We start from the raw sequence: 26,109 nt of genomic DNA on the forward strand, positions 1-26,109 counted from the left end.
TCTTCGAAACCAATGGGAACGAAGACACAACATACCAGAATCTCTGGGACACATTTAAAGCAGTCTCTAGAGGAAAATATATAGCAATAAGTGCCCACATGAGAAGCAAGCAGAGATCTAAAATTGACTCCCTATCATGAAAACTGAAAGAGCTAGAGAAGCAAGATCAAAAAAACTCAAAACCTAGCAAAAGACAAGAAATAGCTAAGATCAGAGCAGAACTGAAGGAGATAGAGACACAAAAAGCCCTTCAAAAAAATCAATAATTCCAGGAGCTGGTTTTTCAAAAAGATCAACAAAATAGACAGATCACTAGCCAGATTAATAAAAATGAAAAGAGAGAATAACCAAATTGATGCAATAAAAAACGATAAAGGGGATTTCACAGATTCCACAGAAATTCAAACCATCATCAGAGATTATTACAAACAACTCTATGCACATAAACTAGTCAACCTGGAAGAAATGGATAAATTCTTGGACACTTGCCTCCTCCCAAGCTTAAACCAGGAGGAAGCCAAAACCCTGAACAGACCCCTAACAAGGTCTGAAGTTGAGGCAGCAATTAAGAGCCTACCACCCCAAAAAAGCCCAGGTCCAGAGGGCTTCACAGCCGAATTCTACTAGACATACAAAGAGGAGCTGGTACCATTCCTTCTGAAACTATTCCAAATAATCAAAAAAGAGGGAATCCTTCCCAAATCATTTTATGAGACCAACATCATCCTGATACCAAAACCCGGCAGAGACTCAACAAGAAAAGAAAACTTCAGGCCAATATCCATGATGAACACAGATGCAAAAATCTTCACTAAAATACTGGCAAGCTGATTGCAAAAGCACATCAAAAAGCTTATCCTTCATGATCAAGTAGGCTTCATCCCAGGGATGAAAGGCTGGTTCAATATACGCAAGTCTATAAAGGTAATTCACCACATAAACAGAACCAAAGACAAAAACCACATTATCTTAATTGATGCGGAGAAGACCTTTGACAAAATTCAACAGCCCTTTACGCTAAAAAACCCTCAATAAACTAGGTATTGATGGAATGTATCTCAAAATAATAAAAGCTATTTACGACAAACCAACAGCCAATATCATAATGAATGAGCAAAAACTGGAAGCATTCCCTTTGAAATCTGGCACTAGACAGGGATGCCCTCTCTCACCACTACTATTCAATATGGTACTGGAAGTTCTAGCCAGAGCAATCAGGCAAGAAAAAGAAATAAAGGGTATTTAAATAGGAAAGGAGGAAGTCAAATTGTCTCTGTTTGCAGACGACATGATTGTATATCTAGAAGACCCCATCATCTCAGCCCAAAGTCTCCTGAAACTGATAAGCAACTTCAGCAGTCTCAGGATACAAAGCCAATGTGCAGAAATCACAAGCATTCCTATACACCAATAACAGACTTAAAGAGAGCCAAAATAGGAACAAACTGCCATTCACAATTGCTACAAAGAGAATAAAATACCTAGGAATACAACTAACAAGGAACATAAAGGACCTCTTCAAGGAGATCTACAAGCCACTGCTCAACAAAATAAGAGAGGACACAAACAGATGGAGAAACATTCCATGTTCATGGTTAGGAAGAATCAATATCATGAAAATGTCCATACTGCCCAAAGTAATTTACAGATTCAATGCTATCCCCATCAAGCTACTGATGACCTTCTTCACAGAACTGGAAAAAAACACCTTAAACTTCATACGGAACCAAAAAAGAGCCTGCACAGCCAAGTCAATTCTAAGCAAAAAGAACAAAGCAGGAGGCATCACACTACCAGACTTCAAACTATACTACAAGGCTACAGTAATCAAAACAGCATGGTACTGGTACCAAAACAGAGATATAGACCAATGGAATAGAACAGAGGCCTCAGAGGCAACACAACATATCTACAACCATCTGATCTTTGACAAACCTGACAAAAACAAGCAATGAGGAAAGGATTCCCTGTTTAATAAATGGTGTTGGGAAAACTGGCTAGCCATGTGCAGAAAGCAGAAACAGGACCCCTTCCTGACACCTTACACTAAAATTAACTCCAGATGGATTAAAGACTTAAACATAAGACCTAACACCATAAAAACCCTAGAAGAAAATCTAGGCAAAACCATTCAGGACATAGGCGTAGGCAAGGACTTCATGACCAAAACTCCAAAAGCATTGGCAACAAAGGCCAAAATAGACAAATGGGACCTAATCAAACTCCACAGCTTCTGCACGGCAAAAGAAACAGTCAGTAGAGTGAATCGGCAACCAATAGAATGGGAAAAAATTTTTGCAGCTTACCCATATGACAAAGGGCTGATATCCAGAATATACAAAGAACTAAAACAGATCTACAAGAAAAAAACAAACAAGCCCATTCAAAAGTGGGCAAAGGATATGAACACATACTTTACAAAAGAAGACATACAGGAGGCCAACAAACATATGAAAAAATGCTCATCATCACTGGTCATCAGAGAAATGCAAATCAAAACTACATTGAGATATCATCTCACGCCAGTTAGAATGGTGATCATTAAAAAATCTGGAAACAACAGATGCTGGAGAGGATGTGGAGAAATAGGAACACTTTTACACTGTTGGTGGGAGTGTAAATTAGTTCAACCATTGTGGAAGACAGTGTGGCGATTCCTCAGGGACCTAGAAATAGAAATTTCATTTGACCCAGCAATCCCATTACTGGGTATATATCCAAAGGATTATAAATCGTTCTACTATAAGGACACATGCACACGAGTGTTCATTGCAGCACTGTTCACAATAGCAAAGACCTGGAAACAACCCAAATGCCCATCAATGATAGACTGGACAGGGAAAATGTGGCACATATACACCATGGAATACTATGCAGCCATCAAAAACGATGAGTTTGTGTCCTCTGTAGGGACATGGATAAATCTGGAAATCATCATTCTCAGCAAACTGACACAAGAGCAGAAAATCAAACACCACATGTTCTCACTCATAGGTGGGTGTTGAATAATGAGAACACATGGACACAGGAAGGGAAGCACTACACACTGGGGTCTGTTGGGGGGAAATAGGGGAGGGACAATGGGGGATGGGGAGTTGGGGAGAGATAGCATGGGGAGAAATCCCAGATATAGGTGATGGGGAGGAAGGCAGCAAATCACACTGCCATGTGTGTACCTATGCAACAATCTTTCATGTTCTTCACATGTACCCCAAAACCTAAAATACAATTAAAAAAAAAGAATTAAAAAAAGAGAAAAAACAAAAACAAATTTTCTTCTGAAATAAAAAAAATAAAAAATAAAAACAGCTAACAAGAAGAGAATAAAAAATTACCATGGACCTTTATTTGTACAGCATTTAAAGTCTAAAAAATTAAGGGCTTAATAATATTACTTATGTTTCAGAGATACCATTAAAAGACATATATTACCTCAATTTTATTTTAAGCTATCTTTAGCAAAGGATTATGTGCTAATATCTTTCTCAAACTCTTACAAAGAGGAGAAAGTAATTCCTAACTCATTTTAGGATGACAGTGTTACCCTGATACAAAAGGTAGCCAGATGAACACACCATGAGAAAACTAAAACCCAATATGTCTTATGAATATAGATATAAAAATCTTCAATGAAATACTAGCAAACCAAATCCAGCAGCATATGAAAGAATTATATACCATACAAGTGGCATTTATGGCAGAAATACATTGTTCAATATAAGAAAATCAACCAATGCAATGTATTATTAGCAAATAAAGAAAAAACACACACAATTATCTCAAGAGACAAAGAAGCATTTCAACATTTCATGATTAAAAAAATGACTGAACAAACGATGAAAAAAAGGAAAGTTTCTCAATCTGATAAACGACATCCAGGGAAAACCCACAGCCACTATCATTCTTAAAGGTAAAAAGATTGAAAGTCTCCCTCTCAAGACCAGGAAAAGACAAGGATGTCCACTCTTATTATTTCTACTCAGCATTGTATTAGAGGTTGTAATCCTGGCATTTAAGCAGGAAAAATAAATAAATCATATCTAGACTAGAAAGGAAGAAGAAAAGTGATCTCTATTAACAGATGACACAGGCCAGACATGGTGGCTCATACCTATAATCCTAGCACTTTGGGAGACTGAGGCAGGAGGATCGCTTGAGGCTAGGAATTTGAGACCAGCCTGGGCAAAAAAGTGAGACTCTCTCTGTACAAATTTTTTTTTTTTTTAATTAGCCAGGCAGCCAGGCGCAGTGGCTCACACCTATAAATCTCAGCACTTTGGGAGGCCGAGGCAGGCAGATCACAAGGTCAGGAGATCAAGACCATCCTGGTCAACATGGTGAAACCCTGTCTCTATTAAAAATACAAAAATTAGCTGGGCATGGTGGTACACACCTGTAGTCCCAGCTACTCGGGAAGCTAATGCAGGAGAATTGCTTGAACCCGGGAGGCAAAGGTTGTGGTAAGTCAAGATGGCATCATTGTACTCCAGCCTGGGCGACGAGAGTAAAACTATGCCTAAATATATATCCAAGCATGGCTGGGCGCAGTGGTTCATGCCTATAATCCCAGCACTTTGGGAGGCCAAGATGGGCAGAATGCCTGAGGTCAGAAGTTCATGACCAGTCTGGCCAACATGGTGAAATCCCATCTCTATTAAAAATACAACAAAATTAGCCAGGTGTGGTGGCATGCACCTGTAATCTCAGCTACTCCATAGGCTGAGGCAGAGGAACTTCTTGAACGAGGGAGGTAGAGGTTGCAGTGAGCTGAGATTGTGCCACTGCACTCCAGCCTGGGCAACACAGCGAGACAAAAAAAAAAAAAAAAAAAAAATTAGCCAGGCATGGTGGCACACACTTGTAATCTCAGATACTCAAGAGCCTGGGGCAGAAGGATAAACTGAGTTCATGAGTTTAAGACTACAGTGAGCTATTATTGTGCCACTATACTACAGTCCTGGGTGACAGAGTGAGACCCTGCCTCAAAAAATAAAACAAACAAACAAACAAAAAGAAAAACAGGTAACATAATCCTATGTATAGAAGAAAACCCTGAAGAATCTACAAAATAACTGTCAGAGCTAATAAGCAAGTTCAGCAAGTTGCAGGAGGTAATATCCATACACAAAAATTAGTTGTATACACTAGAAATGAATAGTCTGAAAATGAAATGAAGAAAATAATTCCATTTACAATGGCTTCAAAAAAGAATAAAGTACTTAGAAATAAACTTAATCACAGAAGTGTAACACTTGAAAGAAATTTTACAAAACGCTGAAAACTACAAAACACTGTTGAAAGAAATTTTAAAAGATTATGAATATGAACATATTTATAAACATAAAGGTATCTCATGTTCATGGATTGGAAGATAATATTGTTAAGATAGCAACATTCCCCAAATTGACCTACATATTCAGTGTAATCCCTACCAAAATTACAATAGCCTTTTTTTTTCCAGAAATGGAAAAGCTGATGATAAAATTAATATGGAATTGCAAAGGGCACAGAAAAACTAAACCAATCTTAAAAAAGAAGAATAAAGTTGGAGACTCACACCTTCCAATTCCAAAACTTACTATAAACTATAGTAATCAAGACAGTGTATCACTGGCATAAGGATAGATATACAGACCAATGGAATGAAAATAAGTGTCCAGAAACCCATACATTTATGTACAATAAATTTCAACAGGATGCTAAGACAATTCAATAAGGAGAAAACAGCCTTTTCAACAAATGGTGTTGGCACAACTGGACATCTACATGCAAAAGAATGAATTTGAACCCCTACCTCCCACCATATAGAAAAATTAACTCAAAATGGATCCATGACCTAAAAGTAAGAGGCAAAAACTGCAACACTTATAGAAGAAAGCATAGGTAAAAAAATGTATGACCTTGATTAGGCAATGGATTTTTAGATGACCCAAAATATGAGTAAGCCAAAAACAACAACAAAAAAAGATGAATGTCACCAAAATCCAAAACTTTTGTATATCAAAGGACACTATCAATAAAGTAAAAATATAACCCAAAGGCTAGGAGAAAATATTTGCAAATCCTATCTAATATGGGCCTAGTATCTAGAATACATAAAGAATTCTTGCAAGTTAAAAAAAAAGGATAAATGACTCAATTTTTTAAATAAACAAAGGATTTGAATAGATATTCTCCAAAGAAGATATACAAGTAGTTAACAAGCATATAAAAAGATGTTCGATGTCCTTAAGGAAATGCAAATCAAAACCACAACAAAATGCTACTTCACACCCACTAAGATGGTTATAATAAAAACAAAAACAGGCAATAACAAGTATTAACAAAGATGTGGAGAAATTAAAACACTTGTGCACTGCTGGTGGAAATGTAAAATGGTACAGCCACTTTGAAAATAGCTCCTCAAAAAAGATAAACATAAAATTACCATATTATCTAGAAATTTCACTGCTAGATGTATTTCCACTGCTAGGTGTACAAATTCCACTTCAAAATTTGCACACAAATGTTTATAGTAACATTATTCATAATAGCCAAAAAGTGGAAACAATCCAAATGTCTACTAGCTGATGAATGGATTAAAAAAATATGGCATATCTATACAATGGAATATTAGTCTACCATAAAAAGGAATAAAGTACTGTTACATGATGCTACAACATGAATGAACCTCTGTGCTAAGTAAAAGAAATAGACAAAAAAGGCCACATATTGTATGATTCTATTTATATGAAACATCCAGAATATGCAAATCCATAAAGACAGAGAATAGTGGTTGCCTTGGCATGAGGGAAGAGAATAATTGGGACTAATTGCTAATAGGTATAGATTTTCTAAAAATGTTCTGAAATTAGATAGTAGTAATGAATGTACAACATAGTGAATATACAAAAAATACACTGAAAAGTATACTTTATGAATTTTACATTATGTACATCATCTCAATTTTTATGCTACTACAAAAGAAACCTAATACACTTAAAAATGGTTCAGATAGTAATTTTTTTTTTTTGAGGGGTTTCTCTCTTTCACCCAGGCTGGAATGCAGTGGAGCTATCTTGGCTCACTGCAACCTCCACCTCCCGGGTTCAAGCAATTCTCCTGCCTCAGCCTCATGAATAGCTGGGACTACAGGCATGCACCACCACACTCAACTAATTTTTGTAGAGATGGGGTTTTGCCATGTTGGCCAGGATGGTCTCGAACTCCTGACCTCAGGTGATCCGCCCATTGTCAAATCAGCAGTGGCATTAGATTCTCATAGGGGCTTGAACCTTACGATATTCCATTACAGGCATGAACCACTATGCCCGGCCTAAGATAGTAAATTTTATGCATTTTACTACAATTTTTAAAATAAAAATACATTTAAAAGGAAATACAATACAAAGGTAAACAGAGATCCTTTAAAAAAAATTTTTTTAAGCCTCATCATAGAACACATACTAAATGCAATGATATAGTAACTGTGGATCATCTACCTTTCTGTTCCAGTCCTTAAAGTTAGAAACTCTAGGAAACTTCTGAATCCTTATCTAATTATGTGCAATGTGTGCATGAATTGCATGTGCACTGATTCCCCCAATAGAAATGGTAATTGTTCTTTGATTTATGAATAGCATTTATTACATACCCCAAGCACAAAGCACATACTTTCAAAGCAATAAAAAGCCTACATTTGAGTTTAAAATTCATACCAAAAGAGAAATTTATCCTAAAATTTTTATTAAACTTGTTTTCGTAAATACTTTCTAAGTAACTTAAAATAGTATATTTGTTTCATAAAACAGCTTTGAGTTGCTAGCAAAGTGTAAAAAATTAAGAAGCTTATCTCTGAGACCTTTGGAGAGTAAAATATTAGCTCTTCGGTTCACTGCCTAGAAATGAATTACTGGTATTGACAGTGCTTTACTTAGTCCTATAATGACCTTAAGGACAGTGAGAAGATGTCTTCATTGAAAATGAGAAGTATATAACAATCTTATGTCCTTTCAGAAACAATAAACTAGAAACTAGAGAATTCAAAGCATTTCCACTTTCTCTAGAAAGTAGATGTGCCATTATATAAACTACAGTGTCAATAATGATCAGCCTATCTGGATCTAAAGCAAGATGCAAACAGAGGGATAAAATAGCATCCCTTGCATGCTCTACACCGGGTAGGGATGCCCGGATGCAGAGCAAATGGGAGGCAGCTTATCCTGTGTGCAAGCAATAAGGGTGTGCACTGTCAGGAGAGAATTTTAAAACAATAATACAACCAACTAAAAGTCAGTTTGCTTTTTACTATTACCACAAACCAGCAATTCTAAACAATGTCAGTGATTTAAAAAAAAAAAAAATACCTCTACCAGGACAGATAGCTCCCACAGCCACTGCCTGTGGCACACTGCTGCACTTACCACGTTATGAATTCAGTGTGTGTGGGTGGGGTGTGGGTGTGTATGTACACATATATAAATGCTTTCAAATATAGTATAAAACTTAAATACCTACCACTTTAGTCACTGCACAGATACTTCTGTTGACTTAAAGGAAATGAAAGCTAAACACCACAATTACACATTATTAGGCCTTCTGTCATTTTCATAATTATCTGGTTAAAGGGAAGTTACTATTAATTTAGACTTGGTAGAGTAATTCTTAATGAAAATATTAATTACTAAAGCATTAGTCCAGAACCCTCCTGTAGCCAACTCATTTAGGAATTTACAATTTTAAGGCATTATAGATACATAAAATCTTTAACACTAAGTGAAAAGGTTAATATATTTGATTTAGTATCTGATTCTCCAATAGTTTTACATATATTTAAAGTATACATTTTTCTAGGAAAATAAGATGAGGCATTTGAGTCCTTATTTTGAAAGAAATATTAGAGGTGACAGATATTAAGACATCCTAATAAGCATTAAAAACAAGAATGACAACAATATCACTTACCTAAACCTTCAGATTCAAAGAGGTAAGTTTCATCAATCCCAATGTCCCTACACCAGTGAAGGAAGTTTGCGGTATTGTCTCGAGCAAAGAATGAACCTGATGCAGCATCTTTCTTACAGGGCACTTTTCTCATTGGAAAGTTCTAGAAAAGACAAAATGGTTTCAAAAATGTATCAAAGATATTTTCATTAAATATTCATTTTGACATTACTAAACAAATGTTTAATTATTTGAATTAATATTTAATGAATATTTCATTAAATATTCATTTTGACATTAAACAAATGTTTAATCCACCACCTGTAGCTAAAAAGTACACAACTTTAGAGAAAAAAGACACTTTCAAAAACTATTTTATCTTACTTTAAAGCAGAGGTCACTAACCCCTGGGCCACAGAATGGTATCAGTCCATGGCCTGTTAGGAACCAGGCCACACAGCAGGAGGTGAGCAGTGGGTAAGCATGCATTATCGCCTGAGCTCTGCCTCCTGTCACATCAACGGCAGCATTAGATTCTCATAGGAGCTCGAACCCTATTGTGAACTGCACATGCAAGGGATCTAGGTTGCATGCTCCTTATGAGAGAATCTAATGCCTGATGATCTGAGGTGGAACAGTTTCATCCCAAAACCAACCCCCACCCAAATCTGTGGAAAAACTGTCTTCCATGAAACTGGGTGATGATCATAGAACACATACTAAATGCAATGACACAGTAATTGTGGATTATCTACCTTTCTGTTCCAGTCCTTAAAGTTAGAAACTCCAGGAAACTTATGAATCCTAATCTAATAATGTGCAATGTGTGCATGAAGACCGGGGATTGCTACTTTAAAGAATATTTCAGAAAATGATTCGCAGAAAAACAATTTGGTCAAAATTAGCAGTAGGGTCCCTCACCTCTTTTATAAAATGACACAAGAATCTTAATTAAAATTAAAACTGACAGCCTAATAATTTCAAAGCACATCTCTATGATATGTCTCTCTATACATAGTTTAATACAAACCTCAAATTATTGCTATGTTAAAAGTTAACAGATGGACATGATGGCTCACTTGTAATCCCATCACTTTGGGAGGCTAAAAGCAGAAGGACGGCTTGAGGCTAGGAGTTCAAGACCAGCCTGGCAACATAGTGTGACCCCATCTCTACATTTTTTAAATATTAGTCATGTGTGATGACCCATAGCTAAAGTCCCAGCTGCTCAGGAGGCTGAGGTGAGAGGATCACTCGAGCCTAGGAGTTCCAGGATGCAGTAAGCTATGATCGTGCCACTATACTCCAGCCTGGGCAACACAGCAAGACTCATTCTCAAAAATAAAAAATAAAAAAGAATCACAGACACCCATTTTTGCTTACTTCCTTACATGCAGATTCATAAAGATGGTTCTGAGTTTCTTGAGAAGACTATCAAATAAGGAAGTAGTTGCTCCTTCTTAATTAAAGTTCTTTGAAAACTGATGATCTAAGTTACACGGAATTTTACTATTTTTTTTTTTTTTTTACTATCTGGTCCAAGAGTAGATAATTCTCATGAGGCTAAGGGATTTTTTTTGTTATGGTTTGGTTTAAATTTTTGCTTGTATAAGCAATTCATGAATATGATTTTTGTTAATTCGATAAGTACAGTAAGATATTAAGTCTTTCTCCCCCAGTTCTTACCCCCAGTTCCTCTCTTTCCATAGAGTTAACCACTATTACCAGTTCCTTGTACATTCTTCCTGGTACTATTTATTTCCAAAACTAAAATAAGCTTCAAAGTTTGTTTCCTGATTAAATACAGAATATACAATCATTGCAAAAAAAAAAAAAAAAATCAAACCAACAGCAAAATACAAAGTATCAACTGAAATCCTCTCACTCACATTTTGGTGAGACATCTCTGCACAACTATACACATATTTGTATCCATAAAACATCACATAAACAAACTATTCTTCAATTTGATTTGTGTGTGTATATGTGCATACACACTAAATGACAGGTTATAGACATCATCTGGGGTTCAAAATAGCATTTTTTAAAAAATATTTTTATTTTTTTAATTGCATTTTAGGTTTTGGGGTACATGTGATGAACATGCAAGATTGTTGCATAGGTACACACATGGCAGTGTGGTTTGCTGCCTTCTGTCCCCTCGCCTGTATCTGTCATTTCTCCCCATGCTATCTCTTCCCACCTCCCCACCCCCCGTCCCTCCCCCATTTCCCCCCAACGGACCCCAGTGTGTTGTGCTCCCCTCCCTGTGTCCACGTGTTCTCATTGATCAACACCCGCCTATGAGTGAGAACATGCGGTGTTTGATTTTCTGCTCTTGTGTCAGTTTGCTGAGAATGATGGTTTCCAGGTTCATCCATGTCCCTACAAAGGAGGTGAACTCATCATTTTTGATGGCTGCGTAATATTCCATGGTGTATATGTACCACATTTTCCCTATCAAGTCTATCATCGTTGGGCATTTGGATTGGTTCCAGGTCTTTGCTATTGTGAACAGTGCTGCAATGAACATTCGTGTGCATGTGTCCTTATAGCAGAATGATTTATAATCCTTTGGATATATACCCAGTAATGGGATTGCTGGGTCAAATAGGATTTCTATTTTTAGGTCCTTGAGGAATCGCCACACTGTCTTCCACAATGGTTGAATAAATTTACATTCCCACCAACAGTGTAAAAGTGTTCCTATTTCTCCACATCTTCTCCAGCATCTGTTGTTTCCAGATTTTTTAATGATCGCCATTCTAACTGGTGTGAGATGGTATCTCAATGTGGTTTTGATTTATTGCCAATTATGTGGTCAATTTTAGAGTAGGTGTGATGTGGTGCTGAGTAGAATGTATATTCTGTGGATTTGGGGTGGAGAGTTCTGTAAATGTCTATTAGGTTTGCTAGGTCCAGGTCTGAGTACTTGCTTGTTCACAAAGGATTTTATTTTTCCTTCACTTATGAAGCTTAGTTTGGCTGGATAGGAGATTCTGGGTTGAAAGTTCTTTTCTTTAAGGATGTTGAATATTGGCCCCCAATCTCTTCTGGCTTGTAGGGTTTCCGCTGAGAGATCTGCTGTGAGTCTAATGGGCTTCCCTTTGTGGGTAACCTGACCTTTCTCTCTGGCTGCCCTTAGCATTTTCTCTTTCATTTCAACCCTGGTGAATCTGACGATTATGTGCCTTGGGGTTGCTCTTCATGAGGAATATCTTTGTGGTGTTCTCTGTATTTCCTGGATTTGAATATTGGCCTGCCTTGCTAGGTTGAGGAAGTTTTCCTGGAAAATATCCTGAAGAGTGTTTTCCAGCTTGGATTCATTCTCTTCATCACATTCAGGTACACCTATCAGACGTAGATTAGGTCTTTTCACATAGTCCCACATTTCTTGAAGATTTTGTTCATTCCTTTTTGTGCTTTTTTCTCTGTTCTTGCCTTCTCTTTTTATTTCATTGAGTTGATCTTTGACCTCTGATACCCTTTCTTCTGCTTGGTCAATTCGGCTGTTGAAGCTTGTGCATGCTTCACGGAGTTCTCGTGTTGTGTTTTTCAGCTCCATCAATTCACTTATATTCCTCTCTATGCTGTCCATTCTCTTTAGCATTTCGTCCAATCTTTTTTCAAGGTTCCTAGTTTCTTTGTGTTGGGTTAGAACATGTTCTTTTAGCTCACTGTAGTTTCTTACTACTCACCTTCTGAAGTCTGATTCTGTTATTTCATCACCCTCCTTCTCCATCCGGTCTGGTTCCCTTGCTGGTGAGGAGTTGTGATCCCTTTTAGGAAGAGAGGTGTTCTGGTTTCAGGAGTTTTCATCCTTTTTGCACTGGTTTCTTCCCATTTTTGTGGGTTTATCCACCTGTTGTCTTTGTAGTTACTGTCTTTCAGATTGGGTCTCTGAGTGAGCTTCTAGTTCGTGGATGCTGAAGTTCTAATAATCTGGCCCCTCTGCTGTAGGACTGCTGAGGTCCTCTCCAGGCCCTGCTTGCCTGGGGATCACCTGCAGCAGCTGCAGAACAGTAAGGGTTGCTACCAGTTTCCTCTTCTGCTATCTTTGTCCCAGAATGATGCTCGCCAACTGTCAGTCCGTTCTCTCCTTTATGAGGTGAGTCTTTGGCTCTATGCGGGTCAGGGAGCTACTTGAGGAGACAGTCTATCTTTTATTGGGGCTTAAGTCCTGAGCTGTGAGCTCTGTTGTTCCTTCAGAGATGCTGTGCAGGTACGTTTAGGTCTGCTGCAGCTGAACTCATAAAGCACTTTTTGTTCCCAGGTGCTCTGTCCCGGGGAGTTGGGGCTTTATGAGTTTCCATTGCACTACTGCCTTTTTCGATCTTTCTTTCAGGTCTGCCCTGCCCAGCTAGCAGCACGCCTAGCCACTGCCTGCCCACAGAGGCTTTGCTGAGCCGCTGTGGGCTCCGTCCAGCTCCCCTGAGCTCTTCCCTGCAGTCCTGTTTATATGGGCGTAGTTAGAACTATCTCGGCAACGGTGGCCCCACCTCTGTTATGGTGGACTCTCTCTGTTGTGGCAGGTTGCCTCGGCAACAGCGGGTTGCCTTGGCGAGGGCGGCCTGCCTCCATAGCGGTAGAGAGTCTCAGTAATGGCGGACACCCCTCCCCCACCAAGCCAGACCGTCCAGGGTTCCACTGTGCGTGCTTTGAAACGCTCAACCCAGAGGGTTTTCAATTACTGTTTTTGTTTTCGTTGTTGTTGGGGGTCGGGGGGTGGGACCAACCAAGCCTGATCACCTGGCTCCCTGACTCAGAGTCTTTTCTTTTTTTTTTTTTTAAGATGAACGACCCCGCGTTCCAGTCGCTTGTTGAAAAGGTGCCAGGATCTCCCGTGCTGCGACTCACTGAGTCGGCTCAAACAGCGGCGCCAGCTCCTGGTGGCTTTTTTGCCTAGGAATCTCCTGGCCTGGCTCGCTATTTCAGATGAATGGGCAACTCTGCCATCTCAGGGCTCCAATCGCCAGCTAAGAGGGCTCCCAGACCAGTGGCTTATGTACGGAGAACCGCCGCAACAGGGCGAGGTCAAAGCAGCTGCGCGGGCCAAATCAGTCCCATGGAGGCCAAAGCAGCCGCACCGGCCGGGACTGTGGTGCTGGCGACCCCTCTGCCTGGGTATCTCCTGGTCTGTGGGCAATAAAAATTCGTCTGGAAATGCGGCGTCCACTCACCCTCTGCACTTTCACTGGGAGTTGAAGTCCTGAGCTGTTCTTAGGCGGCCATCTTCTCAGCATTCAGCATATTTTTTTAAAAGTTTCTAATGAATGTGTAATATTCCAATGTGTCTGGTTATCATTATTAATTTTTAACAATTTCTCTATTGATGAACATTTAGGTTCTTCCTAATTTTTGTATTACCACTTTCACAAACTTCTGGTTTTTTTCAGAATAAATTCCTACAAGTAGAACTATGTATCAAAAGATGTGCTTTAGTGGGCAGAGCATGATGGCCCCATACAAACCTACACCATTTGTCTTGCCCACAGGAACACCAAATTTTAACTACATGGAACACCAAATTTTAACTACTAACTACACGCAAAAAGCCCCATCACAAGAATCAAAAATCAGATGAGAAATCTGGTTCTAATTTCATATCACTGAGAAAGACATTGACGAGGGCAGGAAACACAGTCTTGAATTACCCACTCCTCCCTCTACCTCCTGGCACCAACCACATGGCACAGATAATCTGTGCAACTGGGCAAGGGAGAACATAGTGATTGTGAGGCTACACTGACCTCACTACTGTCCTTACACAGCAGAAGGCAGAACCAGACTTTAGTAGCTGATGCCTGCCCATGGAGAAAGCATTTGGACCAACCCCAGCTACAGGGGACTCACCCATTATAGCACTCAGAGCTTGAGTTTGCACAAGCCTTGCTACCACAAACTGGAGTGCTCGGGGGCCCTAAGTGAACTTGACGGGTAGACTAGGCCACAAGAATTGCAAGTCCTAGGCAAGTCCTACTGCTGAGCTGGGCTCCGAGCCCATGGACCAGAGGGGAAGACCATATTACCTACTGAGCCATTAGCCAGGGTAGCTAAGGGTGTGCTTACACCACCCCTCCCCAACTCCTTGGCAGCAGCCATAAGGTGCAGAGAAAGCTGTGCACTTGGGAGACAGAGAGTGCAGCAACTGGAAGACTTTACACTGAACTCAGTGCTGCCTTGTCACAGTGGTGACCTGGCAGGATTAATCACCTGCTGAGTAAAGAACCCCTGAGCCCTAAATAACCAGTAATAATACCCAGGTAATACGCCATGGGCATCGGGCTCTGAGACATGCTAGCTTCAGGTGGGACTAAAAATATTTCCAATTTTGGTGGCTACAGTAGAAGACTCCTCCTGTTTGAGAAAGACAGGGGGAAAAGTAAAGTGGACTTTGTCTTGTGTCTTAGGGACCATCTCAGTCACAGTGGGACAAAGCACTAAGCAGGCTCTGAGGGGTCCCCCAGTTGAGGCCTAGGATCTTGGACAGCATTTCTGGACCTGACCTGGGCCAGAGAGGAGGCCACTGCCCTGATGGATGAGAATCACGCCTGGCAAAATTCATCAGAAGCTGACTAAAGAGCCCTTGGGTTCTATTGGCAGTGGCCTAGCAGAAACCCACATGGGCCAATGGTGGCAGAAGCCACAGGGAGTGGCTCCTCTGCCCATAAAAAGAAGAAGAAAGAGTGGGAAGGACTTTGGCTTGTGGTTTGAGTGCTGGCTTAGCCTCAATAAAACAGAACATCAAGTAAATTTCTAAGGTTTAAGACTTCAATCTCTGGCTTCCAGAAAGCATCTCTGGACCCAACTAGGACCTAGCGGAACATGACTCTGAAGGGAGTGACACAAACCTGGCTAGATGTGCCACTTGATGATAAAAGAGCCCCAGGGCTTTGAGTGAACTTAGGTGGCAAGTGAATGGTGGTTACAGTGGGCCTTGGGCAAGACCCAGTGCTGTGCTGGCTTCAGGTGTGAACCAGCACAGTCCCAGCAATGGTGGCCACAGGGGTACTTGTGTCCCCCCATCCCCAGATCCAGGAGGCCTAGCACAAAGAGAGACACTCCATTTGTTTGCGATAAAGTAAGGAAAACAAAAAAGAGTTTCTACCTGGTAATCAAGTGAATTCTTCCAGACCTTATCCAAGATCATTAAGGTGATATCTCTATAAGTCTGCAAAAATCACAGCATTATTGGGTTTAGGACCCAAGTCCCTTTGAATATCTGAAAAGCCTTCCCAAAAAACAATGGGCACAAGCCCAGACTGCAAAGGCTACCATAATGCCTAACTCTTCAATTCCCAGACACTGATGAACATTTACAAGTATCAAGACCATCCAGGAAAACATGACCTCACCAAATAAGTAAGGTACCAGGGACCAATCCTGAATAAACAAAGATATGTGTCCTTTCAGACAGAGACTTTAAAATTTTAAAGCTGTTTTGGAAACTCAAAAGAAATTCAAGATAACACAGGGAAACACTATCAGATAAATTTAACAAAGAGACTGAAATTACTTAAAAGAATCAAGTAGAAATTCTAGAGTTGAGAAATGCAACTGACATACTGAAGAATGCATCAGAGTCTCTTAATAGCAGGACTGATGAAGCAGAAGAATTACGGAGCTTCAAGACAGCCTACTTGAAAATACAGTCATAGGATGCAAAAGAAAAGACCACAAACAATGAAGCACAGCTAAAGGATCTAAAAAATGGCCTTGAAAGGGAAAACCTAAGAGTTATTGGCCTTAAGGAAGAGGCAGAGAGAGAGAGATGGGTATAGAAAGTTTATTCAAAGGGATAATATCACAGAATTTCCCAAACCTAGAGAAAGATATCAATATTCAAGTACAAGAAAGTTATAGAACACTAGCAGACTTAACCCGAAGATGACTACCTCAAGGTATTTAATAATCAAACTCCCAAAGGTCAAAGATTAAAAGAGGATACTAAAAGCAGTAAGAAAAAAGAAACAAATAATATAAAATGGAGCTCCAATATGTCTGGCAGCAGATGTTTCAGTGGAAAACTTACAGGCCAGGAGAGAGCGGCATGACATTTAAAGTGCTAAAGGGAAAAAAAAAAACTTTTACTCTAGAATAGTATATCCAGTGAAAATATCCTTTAAGCATGAAGGAGAAATAAAGACTTTCCCAAACAACAAAAGCTAAGGGATTTCATCCATATCAGACCTTCCTATAAGAAATGCTAAAGTGAGTTCTTTAGTCTGAAAGAAAAGGATGTTAATGAGCAATAAGAATACTCTTGTCTCTCTTCAGATCCTATAGATCTTTTCCTTTTAATGAGCAACAAGAAATCATCTGAAGGTACAAAATTCACAGGTAATAGCACACGGAAAAACACCAAATACTAAAACACTGTGATTATGGCGTGTAAAATATTATCTTAAAGTGGAAAGACTAAGCAATTAACCAATCAAAATTAATAACTACAATTTTTCAAGACATAGACAGTATAGTAAGATATAAAGAGAAACACTGAAAATTAAAAAGCAAGGAGATGAGTTAAAGTTTTTATTAGTTTTCTTTATGCTATTAATAGTTCATTTGCTTATGCAATCAGTTTAAAATAATGAGTTATAAGATAGTATTTGCAAGCCTCATGGTAACCTCAAATCAAAAAACAGACAACAGATACACAAAAAAGAATTAAAATTAAGAAATTAAAGCATACTACCAGAGAAAATCACCTTCACTAAAAGAAAGACAGGAAGGAAGGAAAGAAGGAGTCGACAACAAAACAACAAAATGGCAGGAGTAAGTCCTTACTTATCAGTAATAACATTGAATGTAAATAGACTAAATTCTCCACTTGAAAGACAAAGACTAACTGAATGGATAAAAAAGCAAGACCCAATTATCTGTTGCCTGCAAGAAACACTCTTCACCTATAAATACACATATAGACTGAAAATAAAGGGATGGAAAAAGATATTCCATGCCAATGGGAAACCAAAAAAGAACAGGAGTAGCTATATTTATATCAGAAAAAATGAATTATAAGATAAAAACTGTAAGAAGAGGCAAAGGTCATTATATAATGAAAAAGAGGTCAATGCAGCAAGAGGATATAAAAATTCTAAATATATATGCACCCAATGCTAGTGCACACAGATAAATATTATATTATTTTTATAATTATATTATATATTTAATATAATTAAATACCAAAAGAAAAAACAAATACCAAAATATTTCTTCTTTAATGAGAAAATAAATGCCAAATATAATAATATAACATATATAATATGTAATATTAATATACATAAGATATAATAATATATTATATTTTGGTATGTTTTTTCTTTATTATTTGTTTCAAGAAAAGTTGTCACTTTTCTTCTTAATTTCTTCATTGACCCACTGGTCATTCAGGAGCATATTGTTTAATTTCCATGTGTTTATATTGTTTCCAAAATTACTCTTGTTATGGATTTCTAGTTTTATAAAATTACTAGTTTTATAAAATACATATATGATTTATAAATAAATATTGTTATAATATTATTACAGCTAAAGAGAGAGAAAGACTCTAATACAGTAATAGCTGGAGACTTCAACACCCCACTTACAGCATTGGTCACATCTTCCAGACAGAAAATCAAAAAAGATACGTCAGACTTAATCTTCACAATAGAACAAATGGACCTAAGAGATATTTATAGAAAGTTTCATCCAGCAGCTGCTTTCTTCTCCTTAGCAGATCAATCATTCTCAAGCTGAGATCATATGTTAGGTCACAAAACAAGTCCTAAAACATTAAACATAAAATCTGAAATGATATAAAGCATCTTCTCTGACCATAATGAAATAAAACTAGAAATTCATAACAAGAGTAATGTTGGAACCAATATAAACACACGGAAATTAAACAATATGCTCCTGAATGACCAGTAGGTCAGTGAATAAATTATGAAGAAAATTGGCAAGTTTTCTTGAAATAAATAATAATGAAAACACAAATACCAAAATGTATGGGATACAGTGAAAGCAGTATTAAGAGAGAAATTTATAGTTATATAAATTTATAGTTATCTACATCCAAAAAGAAGAAAAACTTAAATAACCTAATGATGCATCTTAAAGAACTAAAAAAGCAAGTGCAAGTCAACTCAAAATTAGTACGAGAAAAGAAATAATGAACATCAGAGCAGAAATAAATGAAATTGAAATGATAAAAACAATACCAAAAGATAAACAAAAACTAAAGTTGGTTTTTTAAAAGATAAAATTGACAGATCTTAAGTCAGACCAAAAAAAAAAAAAAAAAAAGAGAAGACCCAAATAAAATCAGAGATAAAAAAGGAGACACTACAACTAATACCACAGAAATTTAAAGGATCATTAGTGGCTACTGAGCAACTGTTCAACAACAAAACCAGAACAGATCAATAACAAGTAATAAGCTCAAAGCCATAATTAAAGGCCTCCCAGTAAACAAAAGCCTGGGACCCAATGGCTTCACTGCTGAATTCTACCAAACATTTAAAGAAGAACAAATAGCAATCCTATTCAAACTATTCTGAAAAATGGAAAAGAAGAGATTACTTCCAAACTTGTTCTATGAGGCCAGTATTACACCAAAACCAGACAAGGACATATCAAAAAATGAAGACAATAGGTCAATATCTCTGATGAATACTGACACAAAAATCCTCAACAAAATACTAGCAAACTAAATTCAACAATACATTTAAAAGATTATTCATCATGACCAAGTGGGATTTATCCCAGGGATGCAAAGATGTTTCAACATATGCAAATCAATCAATGTGATACATTATATCGACAGAATGAAGAATAAAAACCAAATATATCATTTCAATTGATGTTGAAAAAGCATTTGATAAATTTTAAATCCTTTTGTGTTAAAAACCCTAAAGAAACTGGGTATAGAAGGAACATATCTCAGCATAATAAAAGCCATATAATGACGGACCCACAGCTAGTACCATACTGAATGGGGGAACACTAAAACCTTTCCTCTAAGGTCTAGAGCAAAACAAGGATGCCCACATCCACCACTGTTATTCAACATAGCTCTGGAAGTCTTACCTAGAGTAATCAGACAAGAGAAAGAAAGAATGGACATCCAAACTAGAAAGGAGGATGTCAAATATTCTTGTTTGCAGATGATATGATCTTATATTTAGAAAAATCTAAAGACCCCCCCCCACACACACACCCCAAAAAATAAAACTATTAGAGCTAATAAACAAATTCAGTAAAGTTTCAGGACACAAAAATTAACTACAAAAATCTGCAGCATTTTTATGCCAATAATCTGAAAGAGAAATTTTAAAAATCCCATTTACATAAGTCATAAATAAAATTAAATACCTAGGAATAACTTAAGAAGTGAAATATCTCTACAATAAACAAAACACTGATTAAAGAAGTTGAAAAGGACACCAAAAAAATGAAAAAATATTCCATGTGCATGGATTGGAAGAATCAATATTGTTAAAATGTCCACACTACTCAAAGCAATCTACAGATTCAATGCGATCCTTATAAAAATACCAATGACATTCTTCACAGAAATAGAAAAAAAATCCTAAAATTTATGTGGAGCCATAAAAGATTGAGAATAGCCAAAGCTATCGTGAGCAAAAAGAACAAAACTGGTTAAGAATCACATTATCTGACTTCAACCAAAACAATATGGTACTGGCATAAAAAGAGACACAGATCAATGGAACAGAAAAGGGAACACAGATATAAATCCACATACCTACAGTGAACTCATTTATAACAAAGGTGCTAAGAACATACACTGGAGAAAGATGTCTCTTCAATAACTTTTGCTGAGAAAACTGGGTATTCACATGCAGAAGAATGAAACTTGACCCTTATCTCTCACCATATATAAAAATGAAATAAAAATGGGTTAAAGACTTAAATCTAAGTCTTAAATCTAAGACCTCATATTATGCAACTGCTACAAGGAAACACTGGGGAAACTCTCCAGGAGATCAGTCTGGGTAAAAACTTCGTGAGTAATATGCCACAAGCAGAAGCAACCAAATAAAACATAAATAAGATCACATCAGGCTGGGCGTGGTGGCTCAAGCCTGTAATCCCAGCACTTTGGGAGGCCGAGGCGGGTGGATCACGAGGTCGAGAGATCGAGACCATCCTGGTCAACATGGTGAAACCCCATCTCTACTAAAAATACGAAACACTAGATGGGCGTGGTGGCGCGTGCCTGTAATCCCAGCTACTCAGGAGGCTGAGGCAGGAGAATTGCCTGAGCCCAGGAGGCAGAGGTTGCGGTGAGCCGAGATTGTGCCATTGCACTCCAGCCTGGGTAACAAGAGCAAAACTCCATCTCAAAAAAAAAAAAAAAAAAAAAGATCACATCAAGTTAAAAACCCTTCTGCACAGTAAAGGAAACAATCAACACATTGAAGAACAACCCACAGAATGGAGAAAACATTTGCAAACAACCCATCTGACAAGGGATTAATAAGAATAATATATAAGCAGGTGAAACAACTCTATAGGAGAAAAATCTAATAAACCTATTTTAAAATGGGCAAAAAATTTAAATACACATTTCTCAAAACAAGACACACAGATGGTAAACAGGTATATGATCAATGAGCAACATCACTGATCATCAGAGAAATGCAAATCAAAACTACAATAAGATATCATCTTACCCCAATTAAAATAGTTTTTATCTAAAAGACAAGCAGTAACAAATGCTAGCAAAGATGTGGAGCAAAAGGAACCCTCATATACTGCTGGTGGTAATACAAATTACCATAGCCACTATCGAGAACAGTTTGGAGGTTCCTCAATAAACTAAAAATAGAGCTACCATATGATCCAACAACCCACTGTTTGGTATATACCCAATGCAAGTAAAATCAGTATATTAAAGAGATACCTGCACTCCCATGTTGGCTGAAGCACTGTTCTCAATAGCCAAGATTTGGAATCAACCTAAAAGCCCATCAACAGATGACTAGGTAAAGAAAATGTGGCATATATGTACAATGGAGTACCACTGAGCTATAAAAAAAAAGACTGAGATTCTGTCATTTGCAGCAACATGTGTGGAACTGGAGGTCACTATGTTAAGTGAAATACATCAGGCACAGAAAGACAAACATCACATGTTCTCACTTATTTGTGGGTGCTAAAAATCAGAGATTAAGAGTGAAAGTACAGTTAGCAGAGGCTGGGAAGGGTTGTGGGAGGTGGGGTGAAGTGGAGATGGTTAAGGGTGCAAAAAATTATAGAGAGAATGAATAAAACCTAGTATTCTATAGCACAACAGGGTGACTACAGTCAATAATTTAATTGTACATTTTAAAATAACTAAAAGAGTACAATTGGATTGCTTGTAACACAAAGAATAAATGCTTGCGGAAACATATCCTATTTTCTATGATGTGATTTATTACTTATTGCATGCCTGTATCAAAGTATCTCATGTACCCCATATATACACCTACTATGTAACCACAAAATATTTTTGAAAATACTTTTTCAGTTATATATATATATATATATATATATATATATGTATGTATTATCCACTGTCCCATATAATGATGATACTCCTTTATATTTCCACCAATTGGTGGAAATATAACTCCCAAACTCTTGAAAATAACTATATTTGATGGAAAGAGAGGAAACCTTATCTACTTCAAATCATTACTTCAGGGTTAATGAATGAAAACAGTCTAAAAAATTATTTATCCAATCAATACTTACAGAATTTACCTCCAATGCAATATATGGAGAATATATAAAGAAGAAAATAATAATAGCAGCTGCTACTTGTATGCCAAGAACTATCACAAGCTCTTTTCCCATTTAACCCTCAAAACAATTCTATAAGGAAGTTATGTTAATGTTTCTCAAGAAGAGTTGGATCTACTATGCATCAAGCCCTATGTTAGACACCATCCATACATTCTCTCATTTAATGTGATTGAACTCTTACAAATAAATGCTAAGGGAAACGTTAATCTCATTTTATGAAAGAGAACATTTTTCCAGATCTTGAAAAGGGTTAAGTACATTATTCAACGTCACCTAGCCAGTTGGCGTGGAAGTTTACAATCTTCTAGAGATAAGAAATGTACATAATGTGTACCAAGATATAAAATCAATACTGTCAAACATTTACTTACTCCTAATTCTTCAGAATTGCATGTTTTCACCATGTTTTGAAGAACATCAATCAGTTGACATAACAGTACTCCATTATCAAGTTCTTCCAATAATTTTTCTGGCTTAACTTTAATACCTAAAAACATATTTCCAGATCAGACTCTAAATACTCTTAGAAGGTACAGTTAAATAGCAAATAATGGCGAGTTAACTTAAAGATACTGAAACAAAAATACCTGCAATGCAGAAGTACAGAAAAAGAAAATTCACATCAATTTTATTTCATTTAAGATGAAATAAATTAACTGCATGTTAATATTCCTTGCACAAGAAAAAGAGTATCCATAAATAAGATGGACTTGATTGCAATTTTAAAATTAAAGACAATACCATAACAAATACCCAGGGAATACCAACAGTTTACTTCTAGAATGCCTTCTTTAAAAGCATGATTAAAATTACATAATAAACTCTAAACATTATCCATCAAACTGATAATAGATAACTATAGTGGGTATTTGGTATTTAATTACCTTGGAAGGGCTATTAAGATATTCCTTTTCATGAGAACCTGATTAATTCTACATAAAATTATTTAAAGTAAAATTTTTATGGGGAGAAAGTTTAAAGCATTCAACATATTCTCTAATAGAGTAAAAAATATGATGTCAGACATTCTCCAACCTGACATTTCTTCCTAGGTTTCATATGCCTCTATCCTTCAATGACTCAGAAATTATAATCATTTTACCTACAGTTTATGTTTCACTCAAAGTTCATGGCTTATACAAGATTCAGGTTGGTGGGGGGAAATCAGCCAAAAAAAAAAAATTAGACCAATACACTTTTTAAAGATTATTTTAATATTAACAATGAAAATGTTGATTATTCAAAGCTTACAGACCTCTTCAGTTAAATCTCAAATTTCCTACCATGCAAGCCCCAAGATTCAGAGTGAATCAGAGAATTTCCCCAGCTGAAATGTAAGCTTGGTGAGAGCAAGGGCATTGAAATACTTCATTCACTAGACTATCCCCAGCATCTGTAACAACCACTCCTTGAAAAATAGTAAGGCTCTCAATGAATACATATTGAATAAGAGAATTCAATTTTGTGTATTGTTTCAAGCCTTACCTAATAAACCAGATAACCAGATTGACAGATCTTCTTGCATGGGCAACAGAGTGGCTTCATGCCTCACAGCTATCCACTCATCATACTGGCAAACATTAGCCAATCCTGGTCCATGTCTGGGAGTCAGAGGACTCCGTGGACTTAGAGGCAGATCTTCTCCAAACCATACCTAAAGAAAAATTAAACAATCAACTAAAAATATAACTTTTGCTAAAAGTCATCATAATCCACATCAGTATTTAAATGATGAAGCATAAATCATAAATAATAGACACATATAAAAAACTGCTGTTGCTCACAGCAAATATATAAATTAGAAGTAAACTATTAGTCCTAGACATGTAACCATTTTCTTTTCTTTCTTTCCTTGTTTTTTTTTTTCTTTGAGACAGGGTTTCATTGCTGCCCAGGCTAGAGTGCAGTAATGCGATCATGGCTCACTGCAGCCTCAACTCCCAGGCTCAAGCAATCCTCCCACCTCAGCCTCCTGAGAAGCTGAGACACAGGCACATGCCACCATATCCAGCTAATTTTTAAATTTTATTTATTGCAGAGATGTGGCTTCCCTATGTTGCCCAGGCTGGTCTTCAATTCCTGGGCTCAAGTGATCCTTCTGCCTCACCTCCCAAAGTTCTGAGATTATAGGCATGAGCCACTACACTCGTCCAAGACATTTTCAATATTCAATATTGTGGTCAATGTAAAAAAAAAAAACCCTAATTAATAAATGGATTCTACTACTGAGCCAAGAGGGTACAATTCAACAAATAATATTTTTCCTTTACTTGTTATCTGAGTAAGCTTAACAAGTTACTTGACCAGAGTTTTAGCATCTTAGCTGTAAGATGGGTCCTGCCTTACAAAATACACCTTTGCAGCAACTGGCATTGAGCCCAGCAGATAGCAGAGACTCAATCAACATTTGTTGAATGAATAAATGAAGCATAAATAGCATTTTTGAAAACTTCAAATCACAGTAACAGTGTTATCTTTAAAAAACAATTTCTAAGTACTTCAGTTTAAAACAAGTGGGTGGCAAACTATAGTCCATGGGACAAATCCAGTCTCACCTGATTTTGTAAGCCCAGAAGCTAAGAATAGTTTTTAATTTTAAAATGGCTGTTATGAGGCCAGGCACAGTGGCTCATGCCTAGTAATTCCAGCACTGTGGGAGGCTGAGGCAGGTGGATCATGAGGTCAAGATTTCAAGACAACCCTGACCAATATGGTGAAATCCCACCTCTACTAAAAATATAAAAATTAGCCAGGCATGGTGGCACGAGCCTGTAGTCCCAGCTACTTGGGAGCCTGAGGCAGGAGAAATGCTTGAGCCCGGGAGGCAGAGGTTGCAGTGAGCTGAGATCACATGACTGTTCTCCAGCCTGGGTAAGTAACTGCATATCTCAATTTTGCCTACTAGCCCACAAAGCATGAAATACTACCTGGCCAATTCACAGTTTAGAATAACAATGGACATTCTTTATAAATTTTATATGTTTATAGATACTATAATCAACATTTGCAAAATTTTGAAATACAATTAGAGATTCTTTAATGTAAGATTATTTATAGAAAAGGCTGTATCAATTCTTCAAATTATAAAAGTAATCATGTCATTAGGAAGTCACCTTTTTTTTTTTTGAGACGGAGTTTCGCTCTTGTTACCCAGGCTGGAGTGTAATGGCGCGATCTCGGCTCACCGCAACCTCCGCCTCCTGGGTTCAGGCAATTCTCCTGCCTCAGCCTCCTGAGTAGCTGGGATTACAGGCACGTGCCACCATGCCCAGCTAATTTTTTGTATTTTTAGTAGAGACGGGGTTTCACCATGTTGACCAGGATGGTCTCGATCTCTCGACCTCATGATCCACCCGCCTCGGCCTCCCAAAGTGCTGGGATTACAGA

At 37.5% G+C, this 26,109-nt stretch overlaps 1 protein-coding gene across 2 annotated transcripts in view; it reads right to left on the reverse strand.

Moving 5' to 3' along the window:
* GAS2L3 (growth arrest specific 2 like 3) overlaps positions 1-26,109 on the reverse strand; it is a 77,000-nt gene that overhangs the window by 12,757 nt on the left and 38,134 nt on the right. For both annotated transcript variants that reach the window (XM_003929605.3, XM_074402353.1), the window contains 3 exons: positions 24,208-24,376; positions 23,094-23,209; positions 8,944-9,085 (listed from right to left, as the gene is read on the reverse strand). In XM_003929605.3, the coding sequence (XP_003929654.1) occupies positions 8,944-9,085; positions 23,094-23,209; positions 24,208-24,376 (427 nt within the window). The remainder of the gene's footprint in view (positions 1-8,943; positions 9,086-23,093; positions 23,210-24,207; positions 24,377-26,109) is intronic.

This window comes from Saimiri boliviensis, chromosome 7 (assembly GCF_048565385.1).
Source record: "Saimiri boliviensis isolate mSaiBol1 chromosome 7, mSaiBol1.pri, whole genome shotgun sequence".
NCBI lineage: Eukaryota > Metazoa > Chordata > Mammalia > Primates > Cebidae > Saimiri > Saimiri boliviensis.